The sequence below is a fragment of the Carcharhinus amblyrhynchos genome, chromosome 3, assembly GCF_965287045.1.
Source record: "Carcharhinus amblyrhynchos chromosome 3, sCarAmb.v2.hapA, whole genome shotgun sequence".
Taxonomy (NCBI): Eukaryota; Metazoa; Chordata; class Chondrichthyes; order Carcharhiniformes; family Carcharhinidae; genus Carcharhinus; species Carcharhinus amblyrhynchos.
The window spans coordinates 123,745,167-123,763,878 of NC_137326.1; the positions used below are offsets into that span (position 1 = coordinate 123,745,167).

At 43.3% G+C, this 18,712-nt stretch overlaps 1 protein-coding gene across 2 annotated transcripts in view; it reads right to left on the reverse strand.

The window, feature by feature from the left end:
• Window positions 1-18,712, reverse strand: part of LOC145341104 (sodium/hydrogen exchanger 9-like) — a 384,640-nt gene that overhangs the window by 88,619 nt on the left and 277,309 nt on the right. For both annotated transcript variants that reach the window (XM_080185958.1, XM_080185959.1), the window contains exon 13: window positions 15,398-15,446. In XM_080185958.1, coding sequence (XP_080042084.1) covers window positions 15,398-15,446 — 49 coding nt within the window. The remainder of the gene's footprint in view (window positions 1-15,397; window positions 15,447-18,712) is intronic.

Sequence of the window (18,712 nt, forward strand, 5' to 3'; positions counted from 1 at the left end):
GTAGTATGAATTCCACACATTCACCATTCTCTGGGTGAAGAAATTTCTCCTCACCTCAGTCCTAAAAGGTTTACCCCTTATCCTCAAACTATGACCCCCTAGTTCTGGACTGCCCCACTATCAGGAACATCCTTTCTGACTCTCCAATTCTGTTAGAATTTTATACTTGCTATTTAATAAGCCACATCACCTTCAATACTAAAGGGCAGAGGACCAAACATTGCATCTAGATAACAAAGACACCTATGTCAGATTCCTACTTATTGACTACAGCTCAGCCTTCAACACCATTTTTTCTACGAAACTCACCTCCAAACTCTGTGACCTGGGCCTCGGCTCCTCCCTCTGCGACTGGATCCTGAGCTTTCTAAGCCATAGACCACGATCAGTAAGGATAGGTGACAACACATCCTCCATGGTCATCCTCAACACTGGTACCCCACAAGGCTGTGTTCTCAGCCCCCTACTATACTCCTTCTACATTTATGACTAAATTCCCATCCATCTTGATTTTCAAGTTTGCTGACAAGATCATTTTGGGAGGTCTAATACAAATAGGAAATACACAGTAAATAGCAGAATCCTTAAGAATATTGATAGGCAAAGAGATCTGGGTGCACAGGTACACAGATCACTGAAAATGGCAACGCAGGTGGAGAGGGTAGTCAAGAAGGCATCCTTCATTGGCTGGGGCATCGAGTTTAAAAATTAGCGAGTCATGTTGCAGCTTTGTACAAGACTATGAGAGGCATGGACTGAGTGGATAGTCAGAAGCTTCCTCCCAGGGTGGAAGAGTCAATTATTAGGGGCACAGGTTTAAGGTGTGAGGGGCAAGGTTTAAAGGAGATGTACAAGGCAGATTTTTTACACAGAGGGTGGTGGATGCCTGGAACTCGTTCCCGGGGGAGGTGGTGGAAGCGGATATGGTAGCGGCTTTTAAGGGGCGGTTTGACAAATACATGAATAGGACAGAAATAGAGGGATATGGTCCCCGGAAGTGTTAGGGGATTTTGCTTAAGTTAGGCTACATGGTTCGTGCAGGTTTGGAGAGCAGAAGGGCTTGTTCCTGTAATGTAATTGTCTTTGTTTTTTCTTTTTTATCATTGTGGTGGGTCGGATCTCAAACAATGACAAGACAGAACACAGGAATGAGATAGAGAATCTGGTGAACTTGTGCGGCAATGACAACAAAGGAGATTGTCATTGACTTCAGGAAGCTTAGAAAACAACATGTCCCTGTCTACATCAATTGGGATGAAGTAGAAAGGGTAGAGAGCTTCATGTTTTTAGGTGGCCAGATGACCAACAACCTGTCTTGGTTCCCCCATATCAACACTATAGTTAAGAAAGCCCACTAATGCCTTTACTTTCTCAGAAGACTAAGGAAGTTTGGCATGTCAGCTATGACTCTCACCAATCTTTCCTGATGTACCATAGAAAGCATTCTTTCTGGTTGTATCACAGCTTGGTATGGCTCTTGCTCTGCCCAAGACCGCAAGGAACTACAAAAGTTTGTGAACGTAGTCCAATCCATCATGCAAACAGCCTCCCATCAATTGACACGGTCCACACTTCCTGCTGTCTTGGAAAGGCAGCCAGCATAATTAAGGACTCCATGCATCCTGGACATCCTCTTTTCCACCTTCGTCAGTCAGGAAAAAGATACTAAAGTCTGAGGTCATGTACCCACTGACTCAAGAACAGCTTTGTCCCTGCTGCTGTCAAATTTCTGAATGGACATACCTTGCATTAAGTTGATCTTTCTCTACACCCTAGCTATGACTGTAATGCTATATTCTGCACTCTTTCATTTCCTTCTCTATGTACGATATGCTTTGTCTGTACAGTGCGCAACAAACAATGCTTTTCACTGTATGCTAATACATGTGACAATAATGAATCAAATCAAATCAAAAATTAAGGCATTCTTGGGGCTGTTTGATTTTCCAACTGGATTGCATGAGCAGGACACAAAGGAAGATCAAGCAGTTATGGTGCATGCCTGGAAATGAACTGTAGCAGTGGGGCAACAGAGAACAACTGGGCGGGTTTCTGTATACTCAAACACACATAACCTTTTGACAGGATCTATACTTCTCTGCGTGAGCCCCGGTAAAGTTCTTCTACAAGCTATTCCAAAAATGTTTGGTATGTTCATATGTTCTAATATATAGAGAACATCACATCGATCTGATAATATGCAAGTAAGGCAGTGTTTATTTTTGTATATATATATATGTGATTTTACATACATGTGATGTGTAATTTTATATATGTTGTATATAAAATCACACACAGATGTTGCTAAGTGTTAATGCTAATAACATTATTATATTGAATAGTCCGGGAAGTAAAGCAATTTCATAGAAATCCATTAAAATATTCAAAGGCTGATATTAATACAGCTTAATTTCAAACTGTGAGGTTCTGTTATTGGCAGATATGTCTGTAGCTATAAAAACAAGTTAATTGCACTGGGCGTCTTAATGGTCTGTAGCTAATTCATCAACTTCATACATATTGTATCACACTACGGAGAAATAAACTTATTGCCAATATTTCCAAATGGCTTACAAAAGCACAAAAACAAGTCTTTGAATGTACCAGTCCATAGTTTCTTTCAATGTTCCATTTGCTTAATATCTCGAGGGAAAAGTTGACATGATTTCTCGCAAGCAACTCCAAAGTTTATAAGTGACCCATCACCTACCAATATAGTAAGCTCACAGAGTATACATTTTAATTGCAGTCTGGCCAGCTGATGTGCAATTATAATTCTATTGTCTCAGAAGTTATATCCCCTGGAGTCTTTGATTCCTTCTCTCTTTTTATTAAAGTCCATAAATGTCAATCATGCCCTTAACCAAACATTGGCCTGCTTCTTTGGAAAGGATTAATCAAAACAGCACTAATTATTTTTGCTGCATTCTGTCCAGTGGGGTTAAAGAAAAACAATTCTTCCTCCTTGTGGCTCATGAATATTTTACTGATTTTCATCTCGTTCTGTATTAGCACTCCAATTTAAATACAACTCTTTGTATCGGGCACAGCTTAACAATATATTTTTAGAGTTAAAAGCACTGAAGAAAAAATTGGAACTATCTTACTGCAGATTTTTCCGGAGTTGCACTGATTGCCTTTAATTACTGCAATCATTGAATGCGCTTGCACTGCATTATCACTGGGATCAGCCTTGGCATAAGTGTGATGCCTGAAGGCTGCAAGGGACAGAATGAGGGTCAAAGCAGAATGGGAAATTTAGCCACCAGTTCCAGAGATCCATTTAGAACATAGAACATAGAACATTACAGCACAGTACAGGCCTTTCGGCCCTCAATGTTGTGCTGAGCTACGTCCAATCCCAAGATCAAGCTATCCCACTCCCTACCATTCTGGTGTAGTCCACGTGCCTATCCAATAACCGCCTGAAAGTTCCTACAGTGTCCGACTCCACTATCACAGCAGGCAGTCTATTCCACACCCAACCGCTGTTGTCGAATTTGAGATCAATAACATTTTCCAGAGTAACTAAAGTAAGACAGTCCTGCCTGCTCGCCCACCCGGGGATCTGGAGATTCCCACCTGAGGTCAGTGACCTCAATGGACCTTTCCCACGATGGGCGGGCTTGCAAAGTTTATCCCCAAGGTTTACTGCAAACGGCCACCTCCTTTCTCGCATAGTTGAGGTCCTCCAGGCCATATCTTGCTTTTCTTAAGAGTGCATTCTCAGGAGAGGAGAAACAGGGTGGAGAATGACACAACAAAGAAATGTATCTTGATGGAAAGCAGCATTTAGTTAATGCGTGGGCAGAAGTTTAACCAACTCATTCCCAGCAGCGAAGGCATGTCAGAATTATTTTGACTGATTGTTTGCTGGGCAGACATGAGTGTTTTACATGGCTGTGAGACAAATTTACCACCTACACAAACCTATTTATTATGACCAGGTAGAATCTCTGGTCTAAAAACTGACGACTGTCTCATGATATGTCAAGGAGGGAGTTGGGGAGGCAAGAAGGCAGGAAGTGACAAAATCTTATCATCTAGACTCTTTTGCCTTGATAAGATGGAAGAAATAATTACAAGCGTAAAAAATAAATGACAAAAGCTATGTGTCAAGTAAAAGAGAATTGGGTATAGATAAAATGAGATTTGAATCCCTACTGTGCAGAAGGAGGCCATTTGGTCCATCGAGCCTGCACCAATACATTCCCATCCAGGCCCTATCCCTGTAACCACATGTATTTACCCTGCTAATCTCCCTGGCACTAACTAAGGGGCAAATTAGCATAGCCAATCCGCCTAACCCACACATCTTTGGATTGTGGGAGGAAACTGGAGCACCTGGAGGAAACACACACAGATATGGGGATGTCATGCAAACTCCACACAGACAATCACCCAAGGCTAGAATTGAACCTGAGTCCCTGGCACTGTGAGGCCGAGTGCTAACCACTGTGCCACATTGCTGCCCAAGAAGGACTAAGAACTCATTAGAGAGATGGATAAGAGATAAACTAAGAGGGATCCATTTTTTAAGCTAAAAGTTGGTAGCTTCATTAGCTGAGTGCAAATATTGAGTTACACCTGATGAGAGAACAATTCAGAAATGACAATTATGGTCAAGCTACAGATACATTTAATTTTGTCCAGAAATCTGCAAATCATCCTCCACAGCAGTCTCAAAAATAAAAGCCACCAGAAATCTTCCCTTAATAGCAAGATAGTAATTGAGGAAATTATAGCGAGATCCTAAATTGTATTTTCAGAAAGTTCAATATCTGTATCAGTAGGATGAAATGATATTCAAAATGGAAGGACAACATTAAACTGTAAAATATGAATTAATTAGCTGAGGATGGAAAATTATTTTACAGGTTTGCAAATGACATTAGGAATATACAGTCAATCACAGGCATTACAGTATTGATGGAAGCCACTCGACCATTACTTGAATCGACTCCACAACTGAAGTGCAAATATAGAGGGCAGTACAGTGATTAGCGCTGCTGCCTCACAGTGCCAGGGACTTGGGTTCAATTCTAGCCTCGGGTCACTGTCTGTGTGGAGTTTGCACATTCTCCCCATGTCTGTGTGGGTTTCCTCCGGGTGCTGCTGTTTCCTCCCACAGTCCAAAGATATGAGGGTTAAGTTGATTGAATACGCTAAATTAATCCGTGTCAGGGGAATTAGCAGGGTAAATATGAGGGATTATGGGAATAGGGCCTCGGTGAGATTGTGTTCGGTGCAGACTTGATGGGCCCAATGGCCTCCTTCTGCACTGTAGGGATTCTATGAGTCAATGAAATGATCTATTCCATTCATATTTCTCAAATTTTTTGTTTATTGAGCTTCAATTATATATTAAACTTCTTTTTAAAAAGATTCTACCTCAGTTACTTATGGCAAAGCTCTCCTCTAATAACTCTATGTATGAAAAAAATGGCAAGAAAGTGAAGGAGTTTTTGATAGTGAACTATGAGTGTTCATTCCAGCTTTGACAAAGGGTCATCCTGACTTGAAACGTTGGCTCTATTCTCGCTCCACAGACGCTGTCAGATCTGCTGAGATTTTTCAGCATTTTCTGTTTTTGTTTCAGATTCTGGCAGCTGCAGTATTTTATCTTTATATTATTATGAGCATCCATTATTCGCCCCTGGATCTGACCATAACTATAGGATTTAAGACGTGAATAGATTAACTTGGAAATCCTGAAGTTGCAGTTGGTCACAAGGAACTACAAAAGATTGTGAATGTAGTCCAGTCCATCATGCAAACCAGCCTCCCATCCATTGAATCTGTCTACACTTCCTGCTTCCCTGGTAAAGCAGCCAGCATAATTAAGGACCCTACACACCAGGACATTCTCTCTTCCACCTTCATCTGTCAGGAAAAAGATACAAAAGTCTAATGTCACGTACCAACTGTCCCAAGAACAGCTTCTCCTTGCTGCTGTCAGACTTTTGAATGGACTTGCATTAAGTTGATCTTTCTCTATACCCTAGCTGTGACTACATTCGGCACTCTCTCCTTTCCTTCTCTATGAATGGTATGTTTTGTCTGTCTAGCGTTCAAGAAACAATACTTCTCACTGTATGTTAATACACGTGACAATAACAAATCAAATCAAATCAAAATCAAATCATTCACTTCACCACCACAGTCTGTGCTGTGGATCTCTCACCTCACCCCACCAACCACAATATAAGTATTGTACTGTTTAGAATATGATAAAAGGCAGCACTGTTGTACAGTGATTAGCACTGCTGCTTCACAGCGTCAGGGGTCCGGGTTCACTTCCTGGCTTGAGTGACTGCCTGCGTGGGTTTTCTCAGGGTACTCTGGTTTCCTCCCACAATCTGAAAGATGTGCAAGACACATGAATTTTCCATGCCAAATTGTCACTTGGTGTCCCAAGATGTATTGTTTAGATGGATTGGCCATGGTAAATGTGTGGGGTTATGGGGCGAGGGCAGGGGAGAGGACCTGGCTAAGATACTCTGTCAGAGGGTTGGTGCACACTTGATGGACCAAATGGTCTCTCTGCACTATAGGGATTCTAAGGTTCTATTGCTTTTCATTTTCCCACACAAGATGTATCACTTCACATTTCTCTCACGGCTAAAGATTACAGGGTCCTCAGGAAAAGTCAGCATAGATACCTTGACTAGATATTTTTGAGATGCTAACTAAATTACTGAATAGGGATCACAAGATAGAAGAGTGTGTATATCAGAAATGTTTTATTTAGGTTACATGTTTGGACTTCTAAAGGAGTTAACGATAAGTTAGTTAGCTTGGGTGAAAATTGGCTTAAAAATAAGAAACAAAAGAGGGTGATAAATGAAAGAGCTTTTAACTGGAAGTTGGAAAAACCCCAAGTGGGGATGTTCTAAAAAGAGCAGGTCTATGATTCTCCTGGCTATGCCATTGACAAATTATTTGTGAGGTGATTAAATCTTATGTAGTGTTATTGAATTCACTGCTGGGAGAAAGGCTAGGTAATAAAAATTGATAAAACTGAAAGGTGCATGGGTGCATTAAAGAGATGGGTGAAGGGGCAGCTCATGGACTAGTGTCCAGATAAATGTAGGCCGGACACACTGCAAATGGATATTGAAAATATAGGGATGATGCTGACAATCCCCTAAATTAAGATGACAACTAAAGGATTTGGTTGTGATTATTCATTATTACACAAGGATGCAATCAATGATAATCTAGTATTGGTAAGCATCTTACAGATTTCTGATGGCAAGGGAAAAGCAAAACATGCAGTTCAGGAAGTAGCTGCACTCAATATATTCATTTATTTTGTTTTTCATTAGTGTCACAAGTAGACTTTCATTAATACTACAATGAAGTTATTGTGAAAATTCCCTAATCATGACACTCGGGCGCCTGTTTGGGTACACTGAGAGCGAGTTCAGCATGACCAATGCACCGAACTAGCAAGACTTTTGGATTGTGGTCCCAAAATGATCCCTCACTAATACTTCTGTCACCTGCCCTTCCTTATTTCCCAAGAGGAGGTCATGTTTTGCCCTCTCTCTAGTCGGGAAATCCACACACTGAATGAGAAATTGCTCCTGAATACACTCAACAAATTTCTCTCCATCCAATCCTCTGATACTATGGGTGTTCCAGTCAATGTTTGGAATGTTAAAATCTCAAACTATTACCACCCTATTTTTCTTGGAGTTATCTGTAACCTCCTTACATATTTAAGAACATAAGAACATAAGAAATAGGAGCAGGAGTAGGCCATCTAGCCCCTCGAGCCTGCCCCACCATTCAATAAGATCATGGCTGATCTGAAGTGGCTCAGTTCCACTTTCCCACTTTCTCCCCATAACCCTTAATTCCCTTGCCTACCAAAAACCTATCTACCCACGTCTTAAATATATTTAGCGAGGTAGCCTCCACCACTTCAACGGGCAGAGAATTCCAGAGATTCACTACCTTTTGAGTGAAGAAGTTCCTCCTCAACTCTGTTCTAAACTGCACCCCCCCTTATCTTGAGGCTGTGCCCTCTAGTTCTGCTGTCCTTTCTGAGCCGGAAGAACCTCTCCACCTCTACCCTATCCATCCCTTTCATCATCTTATATGTCTCAATAAGATCCCCCCTCATCCTTCTAAACTCCACCGAGTACAAGCCCAGTCTATTCAGCCTCTCTTCATAGCTCAACCCCCTCAACTCCGGTATCAGCTTAGTGAACCTCCTCTGCACTCCCTCCAAGGCCAAAATATCCTTGCGCAAGTGCGGCGACCAAAACTGCACACAGTACTCCAGCTGCGGCCTCACCAGTGCCCTGTACAGTTGCAGCAAGACCTCCCTACTTAAATATTCAATCCCCCTCGCTATGAAGGCCAGCATCCCATTTGCCTTCCTGACCACCTGCTGCACCCGTAGGCTGGGTTTTTGCGACTCATGCATAAGGACCCCCAGGTCCCTCTGCACCGTAGCATGCTGCAGCTTTTCGCCCTGTAAGTAGTAGTCCTTCCTACTATTATTCCTGCCAAAGTGGATAACCTCACACTTGCCAACATTGTATTCCATCTGCCAGGTCCTCGCCCACTCGCTCAGCCTATCTAGATCCCTCTGCAGACTTTCTACACCCTCCGCACAATTTGCTTTTCCACTTATCTTTGTGTCATCAGCAAATTTTGGCACCTTACACTCAGCTCCCTCCTCCAGATCATCTATATAAATGGTAAATAGCTGAGGCCCCAGCACCGATCCCTGGGGCACTCCACTAGTCATCAACCGCCAATGCGAATAGCACCCACTGACACCTACTCTCTGCCTCCTATTTGACAGCCAATCCTCTATCCACGCTAACACCTTACCCCCAACTCCATGCCCTCTAACCTTCTGTAACAACCCTCTGTGCGGCACCTTATCAAACGCCTTCTGAAAAATCAAGAAACACCACATCCACCGGTTCCCCTCCATCCACCGCACTAGACACATCCTCATAGAATACCAATAAATTCATCAGACACGGCTTCCCCTTAACGAATCCGTGCTGCGTCTGCTCTATCAAACCATTCTTCTCAAGATATTTGCTCCTCAATTTCCCGCCGGAATTTGGGGGTCTATAGTACAACCCTATCAAAGTGGTTGATTTGTGAGGAAACCCATACCGACACGGGGAAGACGCGTGGACTCCACACAGACAGTGATTCAAGCTGGGAATTGAAACCACGTCCCTGGCACTGTGAGGCAGCAATACTAACCACTGTGCCACCATGCATCATGATTCACTCCAAAAGTAAAACATTTGTGGCAAAAGGATGATGTGTCTAAACAAACGAAACATTTTTCTAAGCATAGCACAAAGTATGGAATCTCAGTCTACCACCAATGTACCTTCTGGTGAACTTTGCACCTTTCAGGTAAAGATGTCAATGCTGGTAAACAGAACACTTGTCTATTTTTGACAGCCAGTTTCAGCATAAATCACTTGCACTCCCATAGTCATGGAAACAGATATTGTTCATTATTTTTCATTTTCAATTCCTCAACTTGCTCAGCAGGTTGTCACCACAAATGCATCTGCTGTTACCTTGGTATGAGAGGGCAGAAACTCTAGGTTTGTAGAAATGGAGCGCAAGAAAGCTAGAGGATGGCTCTTGTTGCACTCAATCCAGTAACGCCCATCACTAATAAAGTCACAAGTTTATCAGGCCAAATCTGAAAGGAGTGGGTGTGTTTAAACATTCTTGCAACAAAAAACACAGTTACTGAAATGTAAAGAATTTCAGAACAAGGAAAGATAAAGAAAGATCCTTAGAAATTGGGAATGGTTAAACAAAACAAAATGTCTAAAGCATGTGATGTATTTTTAAGGAAAGGAGCAAGTCAGCAATTTAGGAAATAATAAGAGACTTAAACGGAAGAATTATAGCATATACACATACGTGGGACTGGGATATTATAGCAATTACTGAAACATGGCTAAGGGAGGGGCAGGACTGGCAGCTCAATGTTCCTGAGTACAGATGTTACAGGAATGATAGAACAGGAGGTAAGAGAGGAGGGGGAGTTGCATTTTGATCAGGGAAAGCATCACAGCCGTACTGAGAGGGGATATATCCAAGGGTTTGGCCACTGAGTCTATATGGGTAGAACTGAAAAATAAGAAGGGGGAAATCACTTTGAAAGAGTTGTACTATAGACCCCCAAATAGTTGATGGGAAATTGAGTCGCAAATATGTGAGGAGATGACAGATAACTCCAAGAAAAATAGGGTGGTAATAGTCGTAGATTTTAACTTTCCAAACATTGACTGGGACTGGGACATTGATTGGATGGAAAGAAATTTGTTGAGTGTATTCAGGAGAAATTTCTCATTCAGTATGTGGATGACCTGACTAGAGAGAGGGCAAAGCATGACTTCCTCTTGGGAAATAAGGAAGGGCAGGTGACGGAAGTGTTTGTGAGGGGTCACTTTGGGACCAGTGACCATAATTCTATTGGTTTAAAGATAGCTATATAGGTCTGGCCCAAAAGTTAAAATTCTAAATTGGGGTAAGGCCAATGTTGATGGTATCAGGCAGGAACTTTCAAAGGTTAACTGGGGGAGTCTGTGGGAAGGCAAAGGGACATCCAGTAAGTGGCATGCTTTCAAAAGTGTGTTAACCAGGGTTCAGGGTAAACACATTCCTCTTAGAGTGAAGGGCAAATAGGGAACCCTGAATGATTCAGGATATTAGGATATTCATAGCGAGGGGGATTGAATATAAAAGTAGGGAGGTCTTGCTGCAGCTGTATAGGGCATTGGTGAGGCCGCAGCTGGAGTACTGTGTGCAGTTTTGGGCGCCGCACCTGCGCAAGGATATTTTGGCCTTGGAGGGAGTGCAGAGGAGGTTTACTAGGCTGATACCGGAGTTGAGGGGGTTGAGCTATGAGGAGAGGCTGAATAAACTAGGCTTGTACTCGTTAGAGTTTAGAAGAATGAGGGGAGATCTCATTGAGACGTATAAGATGATGAATGGGATGGATAGGATAGAGGTGGAAAGACTCTTCCCGCTCAAAAAAGACAGTAGGACTAGGGGGCACAGCCTCAAGATAAAGCGGGGGCGGTTCAGAACGGAGTTGAGGAGGAACTTCTTCACTCAAAGGGTGGTGAATCTCTGGAATTCTCTGCCCGTTGAAGTGGTGGAGGCTGCCTCGCTAAATATTTTTAAGAAGCGGGTTGATGGGTTTTTGATAAGAGAGGGGATTAAGGGTTATGGGGAGAGGGCGGGAAAGTGGAACTGAGCCACGACAGATCAGCCATGATCTTACTGAATGGCGGGGCAGGCTCGAAGGGCCAGATGGCCTACTCCTGCTCCTATTTCTTATGTTCTTATGTTCTTATATTGAGGCCCTGGTCAAGAAGAAGAAAGAGGCACATGACATACATTGGCAGCTGGGATCGAGCGAATCCCTTGAAGAGTAATGGGAGTGTAGGAGTTAAGACAGAAATCAGGAGGGCAAAAAGGGGATACAAGATTGTTTTGGCAGATAAGGCAAAGGAGAATCCAAAGAACTTCTACAAATACATAAAGGGCAAAAGAATAACAAGGGAGCAAGTAGGGCCTCTTAAGGATCAACAAGGTCATCTATGTGCCGATCCACAAGAGATGGATGAGATCCTAAATGAATATTTCTCATCAGTATTTACTACGGAGAAAAGTATGGATGTTAGGGAACTTGGGAAATAATAGTGATGTCTTGAGGAGTGTATGTATTACAGAGAAGGAGGTGCTGGAATTCTTAAAGCGCATCAAGATAGGTAAACCCCCGCGATTTGATGAAGTGTATCTCAGGACATTGTGGGAGGCTAGGGAGGAAATTGTGGGTCCTGTAGTTGAGATATTTGAATCATTGATAGTCATGAGTGAGGTGCCTGAAGATTGGAGAGTGGCAAATGTCGTGCCTTTGTTTAAAAAGGGCTGCAGGGAAAAGACTGGGAACTACAGGCCAGTGAGTCTCACATCTGTAGTGGGTAAATTGTTGAAAAGTATTTTGAGAGATAGGATCTACAGGCATTTAGAGATGCAAGGACTGATTAGGGGCAGTCAGCATGGATTTGTGAGTGGAAAATCATGTCTCACAAATTTGATTGAGTTTTTTGAAGGGGTAACTAAGAAGTTAGATGAGGGCAGTGCAGTTGATATTGTCTACATGGACTTTAGCAAGGCCTTTGACAAGGTATCGCATGGTAGGTTGCTGCATAAGGTTAAATCTCATGGGATTCAGGTGAGGTATCTAAATGGAAACAAAATTGGCTTCTTGATAGAAGCCGGAGGGTGGTTGTAGAGAGTTTTTTTCAAACTGGAGGCCTGTGACCGGTGGTGTGCCTCAGGGATCAGTGCTGGGCCCACTGTTATTTGTCATTTATGTTAACGATTTGGATGAGAATATAGGAGGAATGGTTAGTAATTTTGCAGATGAAACTAAGATTGGTGGCAAAGTGGACAGTGAAGAAAGTTATCTCCAATTGCAACGGAATCTTGATCAATTGGGCCAGTGGGCTGACGAATAGCAGATGGAGTTTAACTTAGACAAATGTGAGGTGATGCATTTTGGCAGATTGAACCAGGGCAGGACTTACTCAGTTAATGATAGGGAGTTGGGGAGAGTAACAAAACAAAGAGATCTAGGGACACTGGTCATAGCTCCTTGAAAGCAGAGTCACAGATGGACAGAGTGGTGAAAAAGGCATTCGGCATGCTTGGTTTCATCGGTCAGAACATTGAATACAGGAGTTGGAATGTCTTGTTGAAGTTGTACAAGACATTGGTAAGACCACACTTGGAATACTGTGTGCAATTCTGGTCACTCTATTATAGGAAGGATATTATTAAACTAGAAAGAGTGCAGAAAAGATTTACTAGGATGCTACCGGGACTTGATGGATTGAGCTATGGGCAAGGCTGGATAGACTGGGACTTTTTTCTCTGGAGCGTAGGAGGCTGAGGGATGATCTTATAGAGGTCTCTGAAATAATGAGGGGCACAGATCAACTAGATAGTCAATATCTTTTCTCAAAGGTAGGGGAATCTAAAACTAAATCTAAAACATAGGTTTGAGAGGGGAGAGGTACAAAAGTGTCCAGAGGGGCAATTTTTTCACACAGAGGGTGAGCAAGTTGCCAGAGTTAGTAGCAGAGGCGGATACAATTTTGTCTTTTAAAAAGCATTTAGATAGTTACATGGGTACGATGGGTATGGAGGGATATGGGCCAAATGCGGGCAATTGGGATTAGCTTACGGGTTTTAAAAAAAAGGGGCGGCATGGACAAGTTGGGCCGAACAGCCTGTTTCCATGCTGTAAACCTCTATGACTCTATGACATGTGCCTTTGCAAAAACATGTCAAGGGATACCCTCCCTTTCCCCTCAGAAAAATTCATTTCAGCCTTTCAATCTTCTCCCTGTCCAGCTGAAGCTGACACTATTCTTCCATCCCATTTTATGCTGCACACTTTCACCTCTCAATAAACATTTGCAATTCTGCCCATTTCCTTCCATCAATTGACATTAGAATTCTCCCTCTACCCCTCCAGTGAATCGTGACCATTCTGCTTTCCCCTCCATCTCCCTCGACAGACAATGGTGACATTCTTCATCTCTTTACAAGCCTCCCAGCATCCCTTCCAAGTCCAGTTTCCAACTTCTCCACTGTTTCTGTACACCATCCCGCCATGCGGGAAATTCCCTCCTCCCCATCCCCGACAGTTTTCTGGCAGTAGAAACACTTGCCATTGGCACCAATGGTATATTCCAGTCCTGCTGAAGTCAATGGCCATTTGCGATGCTTGCCGGCTGTGCCGATGGGGAACTCGCAACAGGGAGGTTGCCTTAGGTGGGACAGGAAGATCCCATGGGTGGAAAGGACTGGAAAATCCCGGCCAAAGAATTTTTGGGTGTATAACTAGGGTCAGAGAGTACTTGGGTGGAGAAATAATGGTGGATTTTTATAAAACATTGGTTAATGGTCACAAATAACATACTGTATTGTAACGTAGGCAGCCATGAATGTGGGACATGAATAACATTGAAAATGCACCACATTCACCAAGTTGATGCCAGACATGAGAAATTGTTTTGGGCCCCAGGATTGTTTTCATTGGATCAGGAAAGAATAATAGAAGTTTGGAGATCTGTTTGCAACTCAGGTGGTGGGACCGATGCCTTTAAGCCAGGAAGCTCCAGGTTTGAGCTCCAATCCAGGACATGTTGGCCACAGAAGAACCAACCCACTCACCAACCCAAAATCCAGTGTATATTGGTTCAATCCCCAGCCTGGGGATCGAACCAATGGGGAGGATTTACTGGAAGGGAGAGTGTCTAACTGTAATACGACCCACCAAATCCTAAAATATAATGTTTCTGTGCCTGGAATAAGGCCTCGATAAATGGGGATGGAAAAGGGTGATCAGCCAATAGTGTGGTGACTCCATGTAACATGGGAAAAGGAGAGAGATTAAGATAATAGGAGATTATAGAATCCCTGCAGTGCTGAAGAAGGCCATTTGGCCCATCGAGTCTACGTTGCCACAAGCTCACCTAGGCCCTATCCCCGTAATCCCTAATTACTGTTGCTAATTCCCTTGATACTATGGGGGAATTTAGCATGGCCAATCAGCCTAATCTACACATCTATGGAAATGTGGGAGGAAACCCTCGCAGACACAGGGAGAATGTGCAAACTCCGCACAGTCACCAGAATTGAACCCAGGTCCCTGGTGCTGTGAGGTAACAGTGCTAACCACTGTGCCACCGTACTGCCCCATGGCACAGTGGGGTGGTACAACACTATTTTATAAGGTTGTGCATTTACACAGTAAATACAAACAAAACCTGCCATAGTGATTGAGAGATGCACTGTGTCCTATTAGGAGGGCCTTTAGTTTTCATAATGTTGTCTCCCACATTGCTACGGTCCAAATTTGAGTCCTGTTTTGCCCAGCCATTTGTCAGTAGCTCAGAATTGATGGCAGAAGCCATAGAGCAACACCCTCTTTACTCAGAGAGTGGTTGGGGTGTGGAATGCACTGCCTGCTGTGATAGCGGAGTTGGACATTTTAGGAACTTTCAAGCGGTTATTAGATAGGCACATGGAGCACACCAGAATGCTAGGGAGTGAGGTAGCTTGATCTTGGTTTCAGAGAAAGCTCGGCACAACATCGAGGGCTGAAGGGCCTGTACTGTGCTGCACTGTTCTATGTTCTATGTTCAAAATCTAAGGCAAATAGCTGGAACACTGCAAAGTGAGGGATGACTAAGGACTTATGAAATGTAAATGATTTTGAATGACTGTCAGGAGAACCTAACAATAAAGTAATGGTGGATACTGAATGGCACATCATTTTATTTGCAATAGCTTTCACTGTTGTACTTACCACATGTACACTTTCCTGGTTGAGCTCGTCATCTGGGTTTACACCCACCCTGTAACACACAAAAAAAACACAATGAGTGAAGGGACCGCTCAGTGATTTCCAACCTTCTCTAAAGTTTAAAGTGTATTTATTAGTCACAAGTAGGCTCACATTAACACTGCAATGAAGTTATGTGAAAAATCCCCTGGTCGCCACACTCCGGCGCCTGTTCGGGTACACTGTGGGAGAATTTATCACGGCCAATGCACTTAACCAGTATGTCTTTCGGACTACGGGAGGAAACCGGAGCACCCGGAGGAAAGAAGTTTATTTATCAGTCACAAAGAGAGTGACATTAACTCTGCAATGAACCTTTTGTGAAATTCCCCAGCTCCTGTTCAGGTCAATGTACCTAACCAGCACGTCTTTCAGAATGTGGGAGGAAGCCAGAGCACCCTGAGGAAACCGATGCAGACACGGGGAGAATATGCAAACTCAAAATAGACAGTGACCCAAGCCAGGAATCAAACTCGGATCCCTGGTGCTAGGAGGCAGCAGTGCTAACCACTATGCTGCCGTGCCACTTCTATACCTGTGTCGTCATCGCAGCATCCCTTAAACCTGAACCCATGTACTAGCTTTCAAATTCCTGGTTGATCTTGTGATTAATTTTACATAGTGAACAATCTGCGTCCATCACTTACAGAGCATTGAACTCAAATGCATTTTTCTTCTTGTCTTTCACTCTTAAGTAGAAGGATGAAGCTGTCAAGGAAACATCAGGCTCTGAGTAATCTCTTTGGAAATGCTTGAGCCTCTAATGAACTGACTATTATTACTTCAAGAACGAGCATCAATGTTTAAAATGGGATTTGCATGACCAAGATTTGTACTGAGACAGAAGGATAGTTTGAAGCATGCGTGTGGTTAAATGCAGAAATCCAGGAGCTGCTTTCAGTGGCACCCTGTTTCTCCACTGTGACGGTGATGTTGCAGGCCTTATTAATGGATTCTGAAAAGGTCGGTGTCACAGTATGAACTTAAGTTCACGGTTATCACACTGTGATGGGATTTGAACCCACCACCCTGATTACTCCTGGTCAGACTGGCCAGAGCCTTTTAACAAAGGGTGTCACCTTGGCTCAGAAACAGCATTCTCACTCTGAATCAGCAGGTTGTAGGTTCAAGCTCGACGGTATTGACCTGAACACAGAATCTAGGTTGACACTCCAATAAAACACAGAGGGAGTGTTGAAATATTGAAGGTGCCATCTTTCAGATAAGACGTTAAGTTGAGGGTCTGTCTGCCATAAAGATGGCATGGTGGCAAGGGAGCCCTCTCCAACACTAATCTCTTAACCAAAGCAGATTCTATGGTTATTATTATATTGCTGTTTGTGTGACCTTGCTGAATTCAAATTGACTGCCATGTTTCCAACATTACAATAAGAAGAACGCCTCAAGAAAATTGTATTCCACTGGCAGTAAGGCACTTTGGGACATCCTAATGGTGCGGCATGGTGGCACACTGGTTAACACTGCTGCCTCACAGCGCCAGGGACCCAGGTTCGATTCCCGGTTTGGGTCACCATCGGTGCAGAGTTTGCACTTTCTCCCCGTATCTGCATGGGTTTCCTCCGGGTGCTCTGGTTTCCTCCCACAGTCCAAAAGACGTGCTGGTTAGGTGCATTGGCCATGTTAAATTCTCCCTCAGTGTACCTGAACATGCGCTGGAGTGTGGCGGCTAGGGGATTTTCACAGTAACTGAATTGCAGTGTTAATGTAAGTCTACTTGTGACAATAATAAATAAACTTAAATATAACAGAAATACTGGAGAAGCTCAGCAAGCCTGATAGCATCTGTGAAAAGAGAAATAGAGCCAATGTTTTGAGTCAGGTTGATCCAGACTCGAAACATTGGCTCTATTCTCTCTCCACAGGTCCTGACAGGCCTGCTGAGATTTTCCAGCATTTTCTGTTTTTGTTTCAGATTCCAGCATCCGCAGTATTTTGCCTTCAGCCAAATAAATGTAAGTTATTTTCTTCTGCAAGCAATCAGAGTTTATTAAGATGGAAAATGTGGATTTCTAAGAGTTTCTATAGTTGCAAAGACAATTTCTCTGCTGCTACGATAGGATGTTTAGAGACTATTTTACATCAGAAATGAATAAATCTGAACTGGTTCGTAAATTAGCTGGGGAAGATGCCGACTCGATTTCTCTGATGGGAAACATTTGCAAGTTGCTGAGGGATTTAATTAAGGACCACAGCATATTTACAGATTGAAAAGCTGCTGACACTGTAGCCACATGGAGTAGCTGCAAAGAAAAGATGCCATCAGCATTTCTACTGGAGTTTTATATTCTGACACTGCACCAGCAACTGAACAGAGGATAAGTGACGGCCACAGGCCAAAGCTTATACTTCATCTTGGTGCTTGTGCTTGGTGTGCACTGTGTATCAGGTGTTAAACTACCTTCAGTTTGACGTATTAACAACGAATGTTTCTACAAAAGTCTTTCTTGTCCTTTGAATGTTTTGGAAGGCAGTAGAAAAGTGAGCGCAAAGTAGAGGACAAAAGCAAAACACTGAAAGACTTGTCAAGGTGAAGGGTGTAGCGTGGCTTTGGAAACAGGAACAGGAAAGTGATGTGTGTTGAGAAAAGGAGTTCGAGGGCCAGGAATGCATTCACAGGAGACTGTGCTGAAGTGGAAAAACAATTTAGCGTCAAGGGAAGGAAGAGTGTGTGCAAAGACATGCACCTGTGAGAGATTACGGTAGCAGGGTGGGTGCCATCTGAAAATGTGGAAAGGATTTTTCAGATATGAGAGTGCTTTACCTCTGGACACTGCAGTTGGTATCTAATGGAGGTGACGGGGGTCTCAGCTGCAGGTTGGAGACCTGGTGAGAGTCATATCTTCTAGGGAAGTGCTGCCAGTTTAAGTGCTATTCAAATGGACAGTGACAGGCCTTTTCCTGGATCAAGGATGTGCTGGGGGTTGGGGGTAGGTGGGTGGAGTGGTGATGGTGGTGGTTAGAAGTTCTATTGCTGAGAGCAGCTGGACAACCAGTTACTCAATTGAATAGAGGTGCCTCCTGCCCGAGGCCTAGTATTGCTGCCAAATGCCAAGGCACAGGGGGGTGATGGCTGGAGAAGGGAATTTGTGATGGAGTGGGCCCCTCCTAATGGGCATCCCAATTCTTCATGCAGGATCTTTGAGACAAACATTGAGAATGGGAAGGCCCTTCCAACACCCAGGGAGCCTGCAAACAACCTCGTATAGATTTGCACATCATGCTTCCTGCCTGTCACTTACTTACTATCAGCAGTAGTGT